This window comes from Suricata suricatta, chromosome 12 (genome assembly GCF_006229205.1).
Source record: "Suricata suricatta isolate VVHF042 chromosome 12, meerkat_22Aug2017_6uvM2_HiC, whole genome shotgun sequence".
Taxonomy (NCBI): Eukaryota; Metazoa; Chordata; class Mammalia; order Carnivora; family Herpestidae; genus Suricata; species Suricata suricatta.
This window is the reverse complement of record NC_043711.1, coordinates 62319385-62337944: the sequence shown is the minus strand read 5'-3', so window position 1 is coordinate 62337944 and position 18560 is coordinate 62319385. Positions and strand designations below refer to the sequence as shown.

General features: G+C 38.8%; 1 protein-coding gene across 6 annotated transcripts in view; it reads right to left on the bottom strand.

Annotated features, from left to right (window-relative positions):
- Positions 1-18560, bottom strand: part of RALGAPA2 (Ral GTPase activating protein catalytic alpha subunit 2) — a 316716-nt gene that overhangs the window by 243351 nt on the left and 54805 nt on the right. For 5 of the 6 annotated variants that reach the window (XR_003900702.1, XM_029916025.1, XM_029916024.1 and 2 more), the window contains exons 1-4: positions 9195-9369; positions 7054-7097; positions 4155-4332; positions 3234-3349 (exon numbers count right to left, since the gene is read on the bottom strand). Coding sequence is in view for 5 of the 6 variants with exons in the window: in XM_029916025.1 (XP_029771885.1) it covers positions 3234-3349; positions 4155-4332; positions 7054-7097; positions 9195-9261 (405 nt within the window). In the remaining variant the exon portion in view is untranslated. Of the gene's footprint in view, positions 1-3233; positions 3350-4154; positions 4333-7053; positions 7098-9194; positions 9370-17285; positions 17344-18560 lie in introns of those variants that run through there. The other variant, XM_029916028.1, reaches the window with a different exon arrangement.

The window sequence follows — 18560 nt, the reverse complement described above, 5'->3', positions numbered from 1 at the left end:
ACTGAAATTAGGTGATTAACTAGTTGTTACTTAACCTTCTAATTTCTGTATAAGTCTAATTACATGAAACAGAAGTTGGTGTTTTGATTTTTTACTTCGCTTTTCTGTTTGGAGTGTCATTGTAACTACTGTAATGTAAAAAAAATAAAATAAAATAAAATAAAATAAAATAATAAAATTCCTATTCTAAATTAAAAAATGTTGACAAATAATGTTGACAATCATGTAATGAAATCGTATCTTTAAACTCAAATAACAAGAATGAAAACTTCAAAACAAAATGGTAACTATGTTAAACACGTTTTTACTGAGTATTAAAAAAAATCACTCAATAATATCCTATCTTTTTAAACTTGCTCTACTACTTTACGCCCTTAATTTTGTCCACATGTTCTCTATAATGACAACATTCTTTCTGCCCTTAAAACATTTAGTCAGATATAATCTGGTGGGGTTTTTTTTAACTCAAAAAAGTCCATTTATAATAAACAGGAAGGTTTTTAATTGTTTTAATGTTGATTCATTTTTTGAGAGAGAGATGGAGACACAGCATGAATGGGAAAAGGGCAGAAAAAGAGGGGGAGACAGAATCTGAAGCAGGCTCCAGGCTCTGAGCTGTCAGCACAGCCCAGGGCTTGAACCTATGAACTGCGAGATCATGACCTGAGCAGAAGTTAGATGCTTAACTGACTGAGACACCCAGGCACCCCTATAATAAACATAATAATTATAAAATTATAATAAAATAATATTAAAGAAATAATCCCTTGCAAAGATTTCATGCAAAATCAGTATCATCAAAAAGGCAAAGCTATGGAAACTTGGAAAGTGCATTCTCCTTATCAAAAGCACTCAAAAGGCTAAGATAAGCCAGGCCTGCGAGTGTAACTGCACCCATTACTGGTTCTTAGTACTTGTTAGAACATAGAGGGCTCTAGAGCAAGAGCTTCCCAACTTCCTTCACAATGCACCCCATTTAGAAAACAAAAATACTCTGTACAATATCTGAGTCAAAGGGATGTAAGACTCTGAATGCCCCTGGGGCAGAGGTGCTCAGTGTCCGTGACTTGTCAGAAGGTCTAACACAGAGTGTGTCAGAAGTTCTCTGGGGTGAGCCAGTGGAGAGAAGGGAGAGAAAGAGGGAGCGATGGACATGCACATATAATTCTGCACATGATTTTAGGGCTTCAGAGTCTGCATAAAAACTGCCACCCTCTATCACCAGCATCCTTCCTCCACTGGGATTCTGGGGATTGTGTGACTTATCCAAGGTCATTAGTGACACATCTAGAATGAGACATCTGAGTTCTCAATATTTCATGCAAATCTCTTGGGACAGATGGAATGCCCTACCACTTCTGAACAGGTGGAGTTTGAGATGCAGGTGGAATGGGCTAGTAGCGCCAAAATGCAGAGCTTTCAGAAGAAAACAGAACACCTCAGTATTCTGGGGCACTTAGGATTCTGGAGTCCTGTGTTTCTGGTGCTGGCTACAGGAAATGGGAAAGAAGAGCATACAAGCTCACCCAAAAGGACAGAGTAGTCAGAGAGGGAGCCAAGGACCAAATCTTGAGAAACAGCAGAAAGAAACAGTCACCAAAGTAAACTGGCAAGAAATAAAAGGAGAAGAGGAAAGCAGGAAGAAAACAGTCTGAGAGGAGAGAATACCATGAAGAAGGGGCAGTCACTGTCAAATCACCTGAAAGATGATTTCTTTCTAAAAGTGTCCTTCTCTGAACTTGACCACTAGACCTCCTTAACAACCTTGGGCCTCTGTTCTTGCAGGGACAGGGCAGAGGCAGGTAGCAGTGTCAGGTGAGGAAGCAGACTTTGAGATTACAACATCAACAAACTTGGTTGTAGAGGACACAGAGGTTGGAGAGAGTTCCCAGGAAGAACTCAGGAATGACAGAAGTGTTTGCTGAGAGAAAGGAATTCAGTAGTTTTGAACCATATGGATACTCAGAAATGTAGACCAGGAGAAAGGGATCACCTACTGAAATCATAAACTAATTATATTAGTTCTGTATCCAGTTGGCAAACCGGAGAAAGGAACCTGTGACATCAAGCAGGACTGCACTGACGGCACAAAGAGATACGTGCTTCCACCCAAATCTTCCAGATCCACCCCTTCAGCCTCTGGGCCTGCCTCCCCTCCTTCTGGCCTTGCTAGCATAGGGACCAGGGTTCAGGTAGGGGAAAAGAGGCAAAAATAGATTAATACACTATGAGATAATGGAAAATATATATGGTCTCTGCCCCCACTTCTTGGCGTAGAGCCCCTAAAACTCTTATGTCCTAAGTGGTAAGAGCACTGGGAGCATCTGGGCAGGTTCCTGAGTGAGGGCTGGTCACTAGAAAGACCACACTGTGATTAGAACTTGGAATTTTCAGCACTCCCACCCCAACCCTTCCATTTCGCCAAAGGGGAGAGGGGCTAGAAATGGAGCATGTCTGCATGAGGAAGCCTCCAAAAAAATCTCAATGGCAGGTGTTTCAGGGAACTTCCAGGGAAGTGCCATATCCAGGTATTGGGAAGGTGAGGAACCCTAACTCCACAGGAACAGACATCCCTGAGCTTGGGACCCTCCCAGGCTGTGTCCTTTGTATCTCTTTATCTGGCTGCTCATCTGTATCCTTTATCATATCCTTTAATAAACTTGTAAATGAAACAAATGTTTCCCAGAGTTCTGTGAGCCACTCTAGCAAATCAGCTGAACCTGAAAAGGAGTTGTGGGAAACTCTGATTTGTAGCCAAGTTGTACAGAAGCAGTGGGTAACCTGGGGCCTACTACTAGCGACTGGCACCTGACTGTCATGGAGCTGTCTCATGGGACTGAACCTTTATCCTGTGGGACCCGATGCCACCTCCAAGCAGATGGCCTCAAAGTGGAATTAAGCTGCAGGACATCCAGCTGGTGTGGCAGAGTTGCCTGGCTGGGGAAAACACTCACACGTTTGGTAACCACAAGGGTCAGAAGTGAAGTGGTAATGTGTGAATGTGGTACTGATCTAAAAGTAGATGGAGAACTGGATCCTTCCCATGACATACATACACAAAATAGTATGTATGCCAGGTCCATATTCTATTTTCAGCGAAGTATCATATAAAATCACCTCAAAGAAAAAGCAAAGGTACAAAATATGGATAAGCAGGAAGAAAAGAAGCAATGCTTTCTCTTTTCCACTGAGAGTAAGACCATTACTGAATTATCCCACAGTTTTGCTCTTACCTGAATAACCATATATTTCAATAGTATTTGAAGAAAAAAGCATGTTTGGTCCTCAGCGATCTTTTCCCCTGATACGGCTGGAAGGAGTGGAGTGATTTCTTCTGGATATATCTTTGCTGCAGAGTGGGGAAAAAAAGGAGGGTTCTTTCACCAAAGTTAAAGAGGGTTTTCTTTTTTAATGGCCTCTATTAAAATAAATCTATCCCTCACTGGAACTGCTCACACTATACTCCAAGCCAGTGTACATAAAGGGCTTAGAAATATGAACAAATGCTCATGAAACCACCTCTCCCACTAAACCTTTCTTTTCTCTTTCAAATTCTGCTTCGGTCAGCCTAAGATCAAGGACCTGTCACTGGGCAATAAAATGATATGCATTAATAAATCAATGGCCCTAACTGGCAAGTTTTGAAGACACACAAGATACAAGTGGCTGCTATTAATACTCCCAGGAGGCCCCTGTTGTCCTTCCATGAATGCTGCATGAAATAAACAACTGGCAAAAAAAAAAAAAAAAAAAAAAAAAAAAAAGCCTGGTTGAGCAGATGAATGTCCACTCATGAAACAGTCTGAGGACAATAGACAGTAGTTTTGGACGGCGGATTTAAATCTCATTAACAGCCACAAAAACACTCCATACTGTGTGTCTCTACTTTCTGCTGTTGCCAACATCTGTCCCCTGCCTTCCATTCTTGTTTGCACCACTTCAGGAAATCTCTGCTGTCATCATTTCATGTAAAATAGGCTCCAATTCTTTCACTTCTAATGTAAAGCTTTACTGTGAATATGAGCAGGAAATAACTCCTCCTCTGAACCATATACGAAATAAAGATTTCTATTCAGGATAATGACAAATCAAGGAATTCCTCAATGTGATTTCAAGAGTCATTTCAGCCTATAAGATCTGCTAATGTTACTCACCATCAGCTCCACTAGGGCTAGGACTGATGAGTGTCTCCAGCGTACAGGGCCCTCTGGATGACATGATCGCTGGGAAACCAGGAACGAGGCAAGCAAAAATCAGCACTTGCTCTTCTGTACAGTTTGTCTGAAGTGCTTGAAGCCACAGAAGAAACAGCCTGATCCCTTCACATCTTATCTAAAAGCAAAATTAAAGGCAACAAAATTAAATACCTAAATGTATATGCAGAGATGCACTGCAATGGAGAATCAGCTCTGAGAAAGAAGAATCAGAAGTTAATAGTATTATTGAATTACAGCACCAAGTTCTTAGTGACAAGTAGGCATCTGCAATAAACACAGGAGCTTGGGTTCTGGAGCCACAGGGCCTGGGTTCAGATGCAGGCTCTGCTACTTTAGCTTATCTGTGGCCAGTAGGGGAGCACTTAACTTCTCTGTGCATTAGTCTCCCCCTCTATGAAACAGGGATAATAGAATTTACTACAAAGTACTAGTATAGGGTTAAGAGAGTTACAACAGTGCCCATATCATCAACAATTGGTTATCCATAAAAACAATGCAAAGATAATCTTCCTCCAAGTTTACATTATGCTTTGAACAGAGTTTTGTCATGTCATTATAACATGCACAGGTATAATGTAAGTTCTTGAAAATCTGAACGCTTTTAGCTAAATAAGACCCTGAAGACCTGGCTCTCCAGCTTTCCTGCCTCACGTCCCTACTCCATTCTCTCTAACACCTTCGTTGTGCTCTGAAGAGATTTTAAAAAAGGTCAGATGAAGCTGCAGGATGCAGTGAACTCCAAATGCATGCAACTGAGGGGCTGCCTGATCTCCTTTGAACTATACCAAGGTAGTTCAGAGTCTTCCAGAACAAGTGTTTAAGCCAAACATGAGGCTCTGCAGGAAAGATGAAAGAGTGAAGTGAAATGAAAAGAGAAAAAAAAAGAAAAAAAGTAAGCTTGGTTGAATCCCCACAGAAGACATACACCCTGTCTGGAGACAGTTCTGAGCCATCAACAGTGGATTCCAGGGCACACTTTCAGACATGCCTGTGGACACGCCACTGCTGTGCACAAACCTCCCTGACCATTCACCCCTGTCCACTTCTCCCCAAGCAGGCAAGGTAAGTGGGGACATTGCTGGACACATAATAGACAAAACATGACATGGCTCTATGTATATCTAACCAAATTACGGAAAATTACAACATTCTATCACATCTCCAATTTTTTAGGATAACTGTATTTAACAAAATAGAAATAAGGTCAATAATAAACATGTTGTTTATCACAACCTGATTAAGTTTTAACTATATGACTGTTAATGAAAATAGGAGGAATAAAATTTTGAATCTTTTGTGATGCTAGGAATAACTCATCCCTATTTTCCAACATGTAAGAGAGGTAACACACCACATTTAACTGGCTATGAGAGTTTAACTGGTATAAAACACACAATATAAGAGCTTGTATATTTTTAGTTGTTTTCAATGTTCATATACATATATATAATTTATTGTCAAACTGGCTAACATACAGTGTGTACAGTGTGCTCCTGGTTTGGGGAGTAGATTCCCAAGGTTCACTGCTTACATACAACATGCAGTGCTCATCCCAACAAGTGCCCTCCTTGATGTCCATCACCCATTTTCCCCTCCCCCCATCAACCCTCAGTTTGTTCTCTGTATTTAAGACACTCTTATGGTTTGCCTTCCTCCCTCTCTGTTTGTAACTATTTTCCCCCTTCCCCTCCCCCATGGTCTTCTGTTAAGTTTCTCAAGTTCCACATATGAGTGAAAACATATAATATCTGTCTTTCTCTGACTGACTTATTTCACTCAGCATAATACCTTCAGTTCCATCCACGCTGCTGCAAATAGCAGGATTTCATTCTTTCTCATTGCCAAGTAGTATTAAATTTAATATGATTTAATTACTTAATTAGCTATAAGTGAATCACCTTTCATAAAATATATATCCCCAGCTGGCTTCTTTTGTTATTTACATTTTACGGTCATCTTATCTAGCATCAAATGGCATATATCATTATAAAAGGTATGTTTGTTTTAAAATAAGCCCATATTATACCTAAGGTATACTGCAAATAAATAAATATTCAAGAGTAAGGCTCTACTGGTCTTTTCTTCCAAAGTGGTTCTCAAAACCAGCAAAAACATTTCAGAGACAACTATAATTTTCACAAGATTGCTGGGGTGAATGGAATCTATCACATTAGCTCAGAAGCTTAGAGAGGAACCCCTTTCCTTTCCCCAAATAATATTTAAAATGTGTATCACAATAAGTTATGATGTAAGAACAAAAACTCTAACAATATTTGCCATATAATTTTCAATTAAAAATAAAAAGTTGATACAAATGGCCAGATTTCATTTTTTCTCATTGCCATGTAGTATTCCATTGTATATATATATATACCGCATCTTCTTGGGATGGACCTAGAGGGTGTCATGCTAAGCGAAATAAGTCAGGCAGAGAAGGAAAGATACCATATGTTTTCACTCATAAGAGAAACCTAATATGAGACCATGGGAATGAGAAAGTGGGGGGAAGAGTTGGGGAGAGGGAGTGAGGCAAATCATGAAAGACTTTTGAATGCTGAGCACAAATTGAGGGCTGAAGAGGGAGGGGGAAAGGGGAAGGGAGATGATGGTCATGGAGAGGGGCACTTGTGGGGAAGAGAACTGGGTGTTATATGGAAACCAACGTGGTAATAAACTATTAAAAAAAAAGAGAAATCTCAAAATAAATAAATAAATAAAAAGTTGAGTGGTTTTTAAAGATCTCTCCCCCCAAAATAACCTCATTTTTTCACTTTATGGCAGTAGTAAGTTTAAGAATGCTGCAAAATGCCATTGTATGTTCATCTAAAATAAATACCTTAATAGAATTTCCAGTGTGTAGAAGCTTCTTTAAAGTTGAGCCTGGAAGTTTAAAACACAGAGTTAGAAAGAGTATATAAATTTACATCATACAACAAAAAAACCTCACAATGGATTAAGACATATTTTTAAAAGGCCAGTTTTATGGGCGCCTGGGTGGCTCAGTTGGTTAAGCGTTCGACTTCAGCTCAGGTCATGATCTAACAGTTCATGGATTCAAGTCCCGTGTCAAGCTCTGTGCTGACAGCTGAGCCTGGAGTCTGCTTCAGATTCTGTGTGTGTTCCTCTCTCTGCCTCTCCCCAACTCATGCTCTGTCTCTCAAAAATAAACATTAAAAAAAAAATTTAAAGGTCAGTTTTAGAAAGAAAAGTTGTACTTGTGACAAAAGAGAATTTCTTTTTTTTAAATTTTTTTAATGTTTTATTTATTTTTGATACAGAGAGAGACAGAGCATGAGAGGGGGAGGGTCAGAGAGAGAAGGAGACACAGAACCTGAAGCAGGCTCCAGGCTCTGAGCTAGCTGTCAGCACAGGGCCTGATGCAGGGCTCGAACCCACGAACGTGAGATCTGACCTGAGCCGAAGTCAGGGGCTTAGCCGACTGAGCCACCCAGGTGCCCCGAGAATTTCTTAAAGAAGAAAAGAAATGTCACAGAAGATTATCTTTGAGATAAAATTGCTTTAAGTGGGAACCTCTTCAAAATTCTTAAGAGTCAAAATGATTAAGTAACACATATACCCACAGTAGATTTAGTGCAAATATCTATTCATGCATAAAATGATTTTTTTCTAATCTCTAAAGTAAAAAAAATATAAAACTCCTGCTCATAAAATATTTTTACAAGAATAGTTTTCAAATATTCAAGATAGCATGTTTCCTTGCAGTGACAATCACATTTATATGTTGGGGCCATCAATAAATTCTCTAGCAGAGCTCTTTGGTCACTGTCAAGGAGGAGAAATCTACATTTACTCAGAACTACACCATTCAACCACAAAAACTTTGGTGCTGCAGCCCACTTTAATTAGAAAAGTCTCTCTTAGGAAGATGGAAACATAATATCATTCTATAATATGTTCATGTTTTAGTATGGAGTTGGCTTGGCAACCCTACCTAAATATCATACGTAGTCTCTAAATGGAATCTGAACCTCAAAGAAGGAAGTAATTTTTAAAAATAAAAAATGAATTGGAAGTCAGGCAAGAGAACCTTTTCTCCCAATTTTTATGGGGAAAAACCTATTTTAATCTCCTGATGATAAAATTTATGCAATAATTAAAACTTGCATATCAAATCATATTTACTCCACAAATGTATTTCAAGAGATGTTCCACCAAGAAATAGAGCCAGTCTCAACAAATTTCTACAGGTCATATTTAAGTGGGATGATACACGCATGTTAGTTAAATGCACACAATGTTGTAACTGCTGTGGCTGTTTATATAACACTGAGATTCAGTGAAAACTCACCATTGTTATGACTACAACATTAAATCACCAACGGTTGTAAATGAGTAAGGAAAGTTAAAGTGCCCTCCTCCCTCTACTTCTGTCACCAAACCATATCCAGTAGTTTGTGGTCTAGAGTCAGCATTTATTGGGCTAAGCTCTCTCACAACTAAGGTTCAAGTGTCTGCTCTCAGGAGACAACTTTATCCCACACCTCTCCTTAACCTAGGGCCTTGTCCCTTGCCTCCATGTTCACCCCTTCTTGGACAAAGCTTGGTCTGCCTCAGTTTAATATTGACTCCAGTATGCCCATGAGAACCTCATGTGGTTGGCAGGGCCAACAGACACTCCACTCCCCAAGAGACTTGCGATAAAGTCTGCTCACACAGCTCTCTTTCTAGACATCTGGCAAATCTATCATCTTGTAACACTTTCTTGGAAACACGTTCTCCTGGTTATTGTGCATGACCACTGGGGCTTATCAGCCCTTCCCCTACTTATTTTTAATGTTTGCCTACCCATAGTTGCCCATATCCACTCTTCTCTACAGGCAGAGAAGAAAAATACTTATAAATAGGGCAGACTTTACAAAGAGACTTACAGAATGTCTGACCCATATCTGCCAACAGATCCCAACTTTTTTGAAATTAACCTGGTAACTTGTTAGAGCAGCAACAGAAAACACATACATGTTTGATTTTTCCATCTTGCTGTGTTCAGAAACTCTTGTACATGTGAAGTAGTATAGCTTGGCATTTACGAGCCAGATTCAGAAGTCAGATTGCTAAGGTTCAAATCCAGGTTCTGCATTTACTGTATAACATGAGTCAGTTACTTAATCTCACTATGCCTGAGTTTTCTCATCTGTAAAAGGGGATAATAACAGCACCAATCACAGGGAATTGTTAATGAAGTTTAAATGAATTAATATTTATAAATGCTTAGAAAAGTGCCTGGTATACGAAAAACACATTTTCCCCACAATTTAAGGCATCAGCTACTCTCTAAGACACTCTTTAAAACAAGAACAGCATTAGAAAGAAAACTTGTGCAGAAGAGCACACAGAATAGTGTTTCAACATGAAAATTGGTGATAAATACCTGAGAGCCTTTCCTGGCTACTTTAGGTATTTCCTAAGGCTCTAAGTTCACAAAGATACTGCTACTCTAACTACAATTATGAAATCCTTTCCATTTTAATTTCAAAAAGTTTCTCTCTATATATCACACCTGTTTGGAATTTTAAATGCTCCATCCAAACTATGATTATACCCACCCCCATCTCTTTTAGCTGCCTCTTCAATCCTACTGATTGCCTCTACTGATTTTTGTGAGGAAAGAATGAATAAATGAGTAAATAAAATCTAGTTAGTTGGATTAATTCTATGAACTTCTAACTTCTATTGTTTTTTATTGTACTTTATAAACATCTTTTGAACGTAAGTCTTATTGTTTTTTAAGGAGGGCTGGGTCTAGGACAAGAGGAGTGAGGGGTCTGCACAAGAAAACTCAATAATCAAAATAAATAATATTTTAATACAATAGTTTCTAAAAATCAAAATTAATGCAAAACAACCCATGATGAACATTATTAAAGTTTTAAATAAGTACCAATGTTTAGCTGAGTGATATTGGAGCCTGATGTAAAAGGAAAAATGTGTATCACTATAGATATGTTTTTATGTATTTTTAATGGTTAATTTTTTCCAGAACATTTAAGCACTGAAAAATCATTGAAAAACAAAAAAACTCAATACTGAACAATCAAAAATTGTTAAAACTCACATTAGCTTAAGTATTTTGTTCATAGCACAGACTGTATTACAATTTTACTCTCCTGGCTTTGATGGAACAAATTCATCAAGATTTTCAAAATCTTTGTTGCCTATGTCAGTTTCAACTCCATGAAGTGCCATGCTTGACAATTTCTCATGACGAAATGACAATCTTTTATACATCTTTTTAAGGTTACTAGTTCACAAAGATAGTTCTAATCTAACTTTAACATTATAAAATTGATTCTTATGTGGTTTTATTTTTTTAAACTCCCTATGTGTATCATGCTTCAAACCAATTAATAAGCAAAAGCAGTATACCACCAGAAAGGGTACAAGAACACAGAGAAACACCCTTAAGGTGCCTCTGGTGTGCAAGCCGTGCTGCCAGCTGCCAGTGGATCAGGGACACAGAATTTTGTGGCACTACAGTATCTACAATAAGCACAAAGGAGTACAGTCTACTGGAGGAATTTGAAATTAACCTCAAAAGGAATCAGGGACCTAAATGTGAAACATAGTAAGTATAGAATTTCTAGAAGAAAACACAGAAGATATTTGTGATCTTGGGTTAGGCAAAGATTCCTTAGACAGGACACCAAAATCACAATCTATAATAGAAAAACTGATAAGGTGGACTTTATCAAAATTAGAATCTTTTATTCTTTGAAGAACACAACTAAGACAATGAAAAGACAAGTCAGACATAGGAAGAGAATATTTCCAAGTCACATATCTGGTAATAAAGCACTTAAATATAGAATATGTAAAGAATTTTCAAAGTGCAATACTAAGAAGACAAACTCAATTTTTTTTAAAGTGGTCAATCCATTCAAACTTACACTTTGCCAAAGACATACAGATGGCAAATAGCAGATGAAAAATGCTCAAGGTCATTAGTCATTAGAGAAATGAAAATTAAAACCACATCAAGATAGTACTACCACTAAAAAAAAAAAAGACTGATGATAGTAAGTGTCGATAAGAATGTAAAGTAATTGGAACTCTCATACTGATGGTGGGAATGTAACCACTTTGGGAAGCAGTCTGGCAGTTAGACATATAACTTTATATGATTCAGCCATTCCATTCTCAAGAGACAGGAAAGTATATGTCTACATAGAGACTTGTATACAAATGTTTACAGTGGCTTTACTTGTATGCAAATACTAGAAGCAGCCCAAATCATTAACAAGTAAACAGATAAACAAACTATATATAGTATATCTATACAGGGGCACCTGGGTGGCTCAGTCAGTTGGGCATCTGACTTTGGCTCAGGTCATGATCTCATGGTTTGCATTGGGCTCTGTGCTGACAGCTCAGAGTCTGGAGCCTGCTTCAGATTCTATGTCTCCCTCTCTCTCCGCCCTTCCCCAACTCATGCTATGTCTTTCTCTGTCTCAAAAATAAACACTGAAAAATCAAATTTTATCTATACAATGAAATACTATACTCAGAAATGAACTATTAAGATATGAATCAACACAGATGAATCTCAAAATAATTATATTGAGTGAAAGAAGTCAAAGAAGAGTACATACTGCATGTTTAATTTCTATGAGACTCTAGAAAATCAAACTAATCTGTAATGATAAGAAGCAGATCAGTGGTTACCTGGGGACTGGGCAGGGAGGTGGGAAAGCGGCATGAGGAAAGCACTGGGAATGATGGCTGTATTCATTATCTTGACTGTTGTAATGATTTCATAGGTATATACCTATTCAAAACTCATCAAAATTAAAATTTTCTATACATATAGTTTAATATAATATACATCAATTATACTCCCGAAAAATAGCTGCTTTGTAAAAAAGGAAAAACAAGAGCAGGTGGCCTGGATGACTAAGTGAAAAATCAGGAGGACAGAGGTCGTGTTCAGATACAGATCTACATGATGACAAGTATCCAGAATATAAAGTCAGGAAGCCACAACGGGTGAGGGGTTCAAGGAGCTGATGGGTAAACAGCTAAGCCATTAAAAAAAAAAAGGCAAGTAAGCAGGAGATAAGAAGACATGGTGGCAATGAGGAGGGAAGGACAGGTACAGTTGAGGGAGAGAGGTTTCCACAAAGGGGGCGGCAGATGAGGTCTGAAATGGGCCTTGGAAGAAAGAAACACCATAATCCCACCCCGACAGTCCTGAGGGAGACAGAGAATCCTGAGAGAAAAGCCAGGTTTCAGAGAGCTGAGGAGGTGAAACAATGAGGCTGAGACTCTATGGCTATGGCTTAACCCAAGAAGATTTTCAGAGAGCCGTGTACGAAGTGGGAAGAAAAGCAAGAAATGCAGGGCAATGATGATGAAAGCATTCCAGAGAGGACCCTGGGAAGACTCCAAGTGGGCTGAGGGGGCATGAGGTTCAGCCATCCCCTGGTGGACAGGGAGGCACGCAGTGTCCTTGTAGTGCAGCCTGGCTGCCATGGCCCTCTGAGGGAGTCCTAGTGTAAAGTGCACAGGAGACCCTGTTCCCTTGGAAGAGGCAACTGTGGTGTGTCCTGACTATGACGGACCCAGGAAGAGCTGTCAGAACAAGCATCCTGAAGAGTAGTTAAAGCTCAGTGGGCTGTAGAAACTTTGAGAAATACGGCCGCTCAGAGGTTATGTTCACATCCTAAGCATTGTCAGACCACTGTGCAGCCCAAGGCATAAAGCCAGGGATACTCTTAAAAAGTCATAAGCAAATCTACAGTTTAATTATGCACTAGCTTTTATATTATATATAAGAATAACCTAGATGAGCAAACTAGATTAATAATGACTCATTTGTAAAAAACACATATGAGGTACTACTATGTGACTTTTCCATTAATTGAGCCCAATCTTTTAAGCCGAAGGGCCATTTATTTTGAGCATTTTTATATAAAACATCTCTAGTACAAAATACACCTTTCCACCCACTCAGCAAACTTTTACTGCATACAAGCATAGCACTGTACACTGAATGGGACAGGAAGTCTGCTTTCCAGAGGTTTGTGAACAGTAAACCCTCTTAAAATGAACACACATATAACTTCAATCGTATCCTGATAATGCCTGGGCATCTGAAAAGGGGCCACAGCCTGCCCCTACATCAAATATCCTCGGTTTACTATTTGCCATTCTTCATCATCTCCTCACATCCTGTTACCTCTCATTATCACACAGAGATAAGGCTTCGAGTGGCCAAACCTTGTCCATGATGATGTACTGGCCTAAAATGACTTTAGGAAAAATTTCCCATTTGTAATCAGTAACGGAAAGTTATAAACAGTTGAGTAGCAGGTTAGCATACTTCATAGTTCATGAATATTCTCTCAGCCACTTTGTAATCTTCCTACTCTCTAAACATCACTTGAAGCAGTACCTCTCGATGCTTGCAATAATGAATGGTGTTCATTTCACATTACAAAATTTAGAGTTCAAATATGCTTCCTCAGTCAATGGCTTATATATAGCAGGAGCCAGCCTTAAAATACTTAAAGAGAAACTTATAGACTATTTTCTCCCTCTAAAAGCAGTTTTGAGGGGCACCTGTGTTTCAGTTGGCTGGGCATCCAACTCTTGATTTAGACTCAGGTCATGATCCCAGGGTCATGGGATCGAGCCCCATGTCCAGCTCGGAGTTAAGCGTGGAGCCTGCTTAAGATTATCTCTCCCTCTCTCTTACTTTCTCTCTCCCTCTCCCTCTGCCCCTTCTCCCCTGTTGTCTCTCTCAAATAAAAAAATAAAATAAAATTTAAAAAGTTTTGAGAGAAACAAAATGTCTCTCTTCACTACAGACAAAACAAAATGGCACAATAAGAAACTGACTTTGAACACTGTGACAGTGGTGTTTCAAATTAATTTCTTCCTTCCCGGGATAAAACCTGGCTATCTGGTAGGTCTGAGAACTTTTCAAACTTGCAGAATGCAGGAGTTGCTCTTATTTTAGGTGTCTATACGTGGTGACACTATTTGTAGTGTGGGGAAGGAAGTATACTGAATCAGTGGTGTGTAAACCCGGCTTTAAGGTTCTAACCCAGTATTTGAGAGAACGTTGGCCACTAATAACCACAATAACATTTTATTATAAAGTTTATACAGTAGTATTCTTGCTATTAGGTAAGAAAATTAACTACCTAGGAAGGAAGAGATCTAAAATAGGGACTATTAGATGCCTAGGATATCTGGCACTGACTAGTGAAAAGCTTCCTCTCCTAGACTCAAGAGGTTTTGCAGAGTCCAGAAGATACCAATGTTATGGAAATATTTAAGACACGTTCCTTTCCTCTGAAATCTGGTGTTCCCTTATAGTTCCTTAGTTTTTACAACTAACTTGGTGAAGACCTTCAGTGACAAATGGTAACTATTTTAACAAATACAAATAAACTGGGAGGAAAGCAAGAGAGAGAGGTATGTCAAAAAATGTGTAGAGTTACAAGTCCACAATCCCTTATGGACAATTTCAAAATCCAGAAAGCTATGAAAACTAAAGCTTTTTATGTGTAATTCATTAGTGGACAGGACCTGATTTGAATGTGAACTCATGTGGTGGCAACTCCTGACTAACCTTTGGCTCTTTGGGATTTAGTTATTCCTCTGCCACTAAATATTCATATCTTAGGCTACAGAAATAAGAATCCTCTTGGTTACCGGGCAGTGCCCAGTCCCCTGGCGTGTTACATATAGACATCAACAGTATGTTAATGTGTCTGTGTGTCATACATCAATCTGGGATGATTTTATATGCAAATGCCCATATTTCAGCATTCTGAAACATGACTCATGCTGACTGTGTTACAGAGCCAGCTCATTCTATACACTAGATAAACTAGCTTATTCTACATATTAACAAGATAAACAACACTTAGTTCAAGAGACTAGTCCTTTGCAATATCAGCCCAAGAGTCACCGTTCGTGGTCAGATGCTATGAAACTGGATAAAAAGCTACTTGTATCCACAACTTGAACCAGTCCATGTGGGAACAGCAGCCAGAATTAAGGTAATAACCACACACCACCTACCAGGTGCATAAAGTCGCACAACACAAATGCCAAATGAACTTCCATGCCTAGTTCTAGTAAGTTTATTCAGGCTAAAGGGGGCCTATTAATCTCCAGGCATTTTAAAGTATTATCTGAAGAAAATGAGCATGGTTTTCTTATAAGATACAAACAAAATGGAAGGATTACATCTACCACGGATAAAACATACTGAATGTTGTTTCTCATTTTCATCCATTCCCACTAAAGCATGGGGCACTACAAGTCCTTGTCGTATCTCTTCAGGTTATACTAAGCATTTGATTTTTAATTTTTTACTTAAAATATACAAGGTTGAAGTATCAAATAACAGAAATGCTAGCAACAACTCTATAATGTAAAGGAAAATCTTTGCGTGTTTGAAAGATTTAAAGACCAAGGCATTACCTTTAAGTGAGGATTTATTCATTCAGTTCAGTAGATGTAATTATTATATGTACTTTACTAAACAGTTAAGTTTATATAAGAGCCAGTAATATTTTTTCACATAAATAGAACTAAGTTAACTTTGGGATTCTGAATTTTGAAATATCCATCAAACATGCCATATTCTTCCAGGTCCTGTGTCTTTCACACATCAATCTCTGATCTAGAAAACCATTTCTGCACTTGTATTTTAAGGCTCACATAGAGATTTACCTCTCTTGGAGACTTCCTCAAGTCCTCTGAATAGAACTGTTCAACTTTCTTTGTTGCTACTGGTACACTTTCCATAGTGACAATTATATTGCAATTATTTTATTCTCACCTACCCCTCATCCCAGGCAATCAGCTCATACAAGGATGGTGACATCTTCTTTGTTTCCACCTCAGAACTTTTTCCTCCCTCAATAAATACTTGAATGAATGAATGATCAGATAGTAACATGCCATTATGAGTTTATGCTCTCCTCAAATATGATTGTCTGGCAAGGGATAAAAACTGTAGGAACTGTTAGTCTTCTAAGGCAGAGAGACCAAACCAGACCCTCTTTAAACAGAAAGATTCTCTGCCAATACCACAAATTATGCCAGCTGTGCCATGAATATTAAATTGAGAGGAAACATTTGATGTCAAGAGCTGCACAAAAAGGGCAGCCGTGGTAACTTGGCTATATTTCAAGTTCCCTCCTGCTGTTATACCCTAAAGAATTCAAACACAGTAGCTCTAATCAATGATAAAGTCTTGAAGAACAAGATATTTTTGTGAGAAAAAATGAAGTCACTTAAGAAAAATCCTCCAGATCAAATGTTTCTCAAACACTTTTTATGCACAGGAATTCCCTTGGGCCCTTGTTAAGACTGCAGACTGTGGGGGCATCTTGTTGAGCATCTACTTTGGCTTAGGTCATACTCTCACAGTTTGTGGGTTTGAGCCCTGCATCAGACTCTCTGCTAGCAGAATCCTCTGTCTCCTTCTCTCTCTGCCCCTTTCTTACTTCTGCTCTCGCTCTCAAAAGTAAATGACCATCTTTTTAAAATGCTGACTGTGATTTGGTAGGTCTGGCTGGGGCCTGACATTGTGCATTTTTTAACAAGCTCTCAGGTGAGGCTGATGCTGCTGATCTATGAACCATCCTTTAAAAAAATTTTTTTACATTTATTTACTTTTGAGAGACAAAGAGAGACAAAGCATGAAAGGGGAGGGGCAGAGAGAGAAAGAGACACAGAATCCGAAGCAGGCTCCAGGCTTCAAGCTAGCAGTCAGCACAGAGCCCAACACGGGGCTGAAACCCACAAACGATGAGATCATGACCTGAGGCGAAGTCGGAGGCTCAACCGACCGAGCCACCCAGGTGTCCCTGAACCATCCTTTTTAAACAGCACTTTTAGAGCAGGGATAGATATTATATACTCCTCCAAAGTTCAAGGTGGGTTTGCCTTGCTTTTAGCCAACATATCCTTGTTAGCATTCTTTGTTATAACCTAATCTTGGTGGTGCTAATGATATAAAACAGTACTAAAATTCGATTGGAAAAAAAAATTCCATATGACTTAAAAAAATCTTTAACTTGTTCTTACCTATACTCTGGTAATGCCATCGAAAGAAAATTCGTTCAGGTAGAAACTGCAGTATTTTCTATAAAACAAATTTAAAAATTGGTAAGATATAAAAACATAAACTACACATTTCATGATAGTACTATGTATGACAAGTATATACATTTCAGAAAAGAAAAAAAAAGAAATGATATGCAATAATGTAAATAGCACACTTGACCCAGTAGCCCATGGGATAATGTTTTACTTGCCCTAGGCAACCTCCTTTCCCTGAGTTCCTTAAAGACATCACTGTCCCAAGTTTAATTCTTCCTAAAAGAAAACAAGAAAAAGAAGGGAGGAGGGGGGGCGAAGCCTAAAGTGATAATTTTATCTTAATTAAATCAAAGCTATTGCTTAAGTATTTGAAGAATAATTTCTCAAATGCCATATGCCCCAGGTTTCCGATTTTTGGCCTTCAAGTCCTGTTTCCATTATTCTTATTACTAGTCTCTGGATAAGGACCAGAATCAGGAAGAAATATGAACAAAGAAGATAAGACTTTGAACATTCAGTGAAATAACAAAATGAAATTGCTGTCAAGAATTTTTTTGAAATTAACAGCTAACAGTAAGTCTAGGATTGCAGATAGGAATTCCATCTCCTTCCCCCCAAACATTGGAAGGTGCAATAAAGAATGAATTTATGATATACAAGAGTATTTGGCTAATAAAAGCAACTTTCCCCCCCAAAACCCCAAATGCCCTTTTTCTTTTTTCCCCACTCTAAAGTAAGTTTTGGCAAGTTACTCTTGCGTCATCAGATTCCTTGTACTTTATTTGTAACCATCTTTTTAAGAAATATGAAAATTAGGGGTGCCTGGGTGGCTCAGTCAGTTGAGCATCCAACTTCGGCCCAGGTCATGATCTCACAGTTCGTGGGTTCGAGCCCCATGTCAGGCTCTGTGCTGATGACTAGCTCAGAGCCTGGAACCTGCTTCTGATTCTGTATGTCCCTCTCTCTGCCCCTTCCCTGCTCATAATCTGTCTCTATCTCTCAAAGGTAAATCCAGATGGCCAACAGGCACATGAAACAATGCTCAGCGTCACTCATCATAAGGGAAATACAAATCAAAACCACACTGAGATACCACCTCATACCAGTCAGAGTCGCTAAAATGAACAAATCAAGAGAATGTAGATGCTGGCGAGGATGTGGAGAAACAGGGACCTGTTGGGAATGTAAACTGGTACAGCCACTCTGGAAGACAATGTGGAGGCTCTTCAAAAAACTATCAGTAGAACTCCCCTATGACCT